The sequence below is a fragment of the Eulemur rufifrons genome, chromosome 9 (genome assembly GCF_041146395.1).
Source record: "Eulemur rufifrons isolate Redbay chromosome 9, OSU_ERuf_1, whole genome shotgun sequence".
Classification (NCBI taxonomy): Eukaryota; Metazoa; Chordata; class Mammalia; order Primates; family Lemuridae; genus Eulemur; species Eulemur rufifrons.
In genome coordinates this window covers 13,780,567-13,782,677 of record NC_090991.1, presented here as the reverse complement: position 1 = coordinate 13,782,677, position 2,111 = coordinate 13,780,567, and the positions used below count along the sequence as shown (strand labels likewise).

General features: G+C 42.4%; 1 protein-coding gene across 1 annotated transcript; it reads left to right on the top strand.

The window, feature by feature from the left end:
* Positions 1–918: 918 nt before the first annotated feature.
* OR3A3 (olfactory receptor family 3 subfamily A member 3) lies at positions 919–1,878 on the top strand. Its single transcript, XM_069483472.1, has one exon. The coding sequence runs from the start codon at positions 931–933 to the stop codon at positions 1,876–1,878; it is 948 nt and encodes a 315-aa protein (XP_069339573.1). The 5' UTR covers positions 919–930.
* Positions 1,879–2,111: the final 233 nt, after the last annotated feature.

Sequence of the window (2,111 nt, the reverse complement as noted above, 5' to 3'; positions counted from 1 at the left end):
AAACATCATTAATTTTTCTGTTTTGAAGTCTGCTTATTGGTATCTGATTCTCTGAGATCGACTTTTTAAAATTCCACATATAAGTAAGATCACACAATATTTGTCTTTCTGTGACTGGTTTATTTCACTTAGCATAATGTCCTTCAGTCTGAATAAAAGAATATATTTTTAACATTCTCACCACAAAAAAAATAAGTTGGTGAGGTGATAGATATGGTAATTTGCTTGATTCAATCTTCTACAAAGCACACATAGATGAAAACATCACATTGTATCCCAGAAATATGCATAATTCTTATTTTTCAATTAAAAATAAATTTTAAAAAAGTAATCTGCTTTTGGCTTAGGTTGATCCCTCAGAGAAATATGGGGAAATTCTATCTTAATCTCACTATATTCAAAAGGGAAGTCTTTTATTATTTTAACAAATTTTATTATATATATTTAAGGTATACAACATGATGCTATGAGATACATATATAGTAAAATGGTTATAGTAGTGAAACAAATGAACATATCCATCATCTCACATAGTTACCCACCCCACTCCCCACAGTAAGACCAGCTATAATCTATTCATTTAGCAAAAACCCTGAATATAGTTACACTTTATTCACTCTAGTCCTCACATTGTACATTATATCTTTTATCTTAATTTATTTTCCCCCTTATTGTGACCCATTCAGCTAGCAGAGGATGGGAGGGACAAGGTGGTGGTGGCATTGGGCATCTCACCCAAGAGCAGGGCTAAAGCATTGAGGTGGTGGAAGCCAGTGTGTGAGTTATGGCCAGGGTCCCCAGAAAATGTTCACCTAGACACTGGAAACTCACCATGGGGCTCTGAACATAAATGGTTTAAAATGTTTATGTTGAGTAAGTGAATGAGTAGACAGATACTTCCCCTGGTGGGACATTTCCTTATAGGAACTTATGGAGCCAAAAGCTGGGACCAACAGAACCACTGTAGCTGAGTTCACTCTACTGGGCCTAGTGGAAACAGAAGAGATGCAGTCTGTGGTCTTTGTGCTCTTCCTCTTCGCCTACCTGGTCACAGTAGGGGGCAACCTCAGCATCCTGGCCGCCATCCTGGTGGAGCCCAAACTCCACACCCCCATGTACTTCTTCCTGGGGAACCTATCAATGCTGGATGTTGGATGTATCACTGTCACTGTTCCTGTAATGTTAGGTCATCTTCTGTCCCACAGACTTATAATTTCCTATAATGCCTGCCTTATACAACTATTCTTCTTCCACCTTCTGGCTGGGATGGACTGCTTCCTGTTGACCGCCATGGCCTATGACCGGTTCCTGGCCATCTGCCAGCCCCTCACTTACAGCACCCACATGAGCCAGACGGTCCAGAGAATGTTGGTGGTTGTGTCCTGGACTTGTGCCTTCACCAATGCACTGACCCACACTATTGCCTTAACTACTCTCAATTTCTGTGGCCCCAATGTGATCAATCACTTCTACTGTGACCTCCCACAGCTCTTCCAGCTCTCCTGCTCCAGCACCCAACTCAATGAGCTGCTGCTCTTTGTAGCAGCAGCCTTTATGGCTGTGTCCCCCTTGGTCCTCATCACTGTGTCCTATGCCCATGTAGTCGGTGCTGTGCTACAAATCCGCTCTGCAGAAGGCAGGAAGAAAGCCTTCTCCACATGTGGCTCCCACCTCACCGTGGTGGGCATCTTCTATGGGACGGGTGTCTTCAGCTACATGAGGCTGGGTTCAGTGGAGTCTTCGGATAAGGATAAAGCGGTTGGGGTTTTCATGACTGTTATTAACCCCATGCTGAACCCACTTATCTACAGCCTCAGAAATACTGATGTTCAGGGTGCTCTGTGCCAGGTACTTGTGGGGAGGCGGTCACTGACCTGAGGGATGACAAGGTCCCTCCATTCCTGCCTTTTATGGACTGAAGAAAATTTCCCAGAGTAACCAGGAAAACTGTTCTATAACCTTTTTTTTTCTATCTCCTGATGCCCGAGGAGTGGTGTTATGTGTTTGTCCTACAAGAAAATCCTATATAATTCATTTATTTATTCATTCAACAAATATTAAAATTACTTTTATGATCTAGACAGTCTTCTAGGGCATTGGTGAGCAAAACA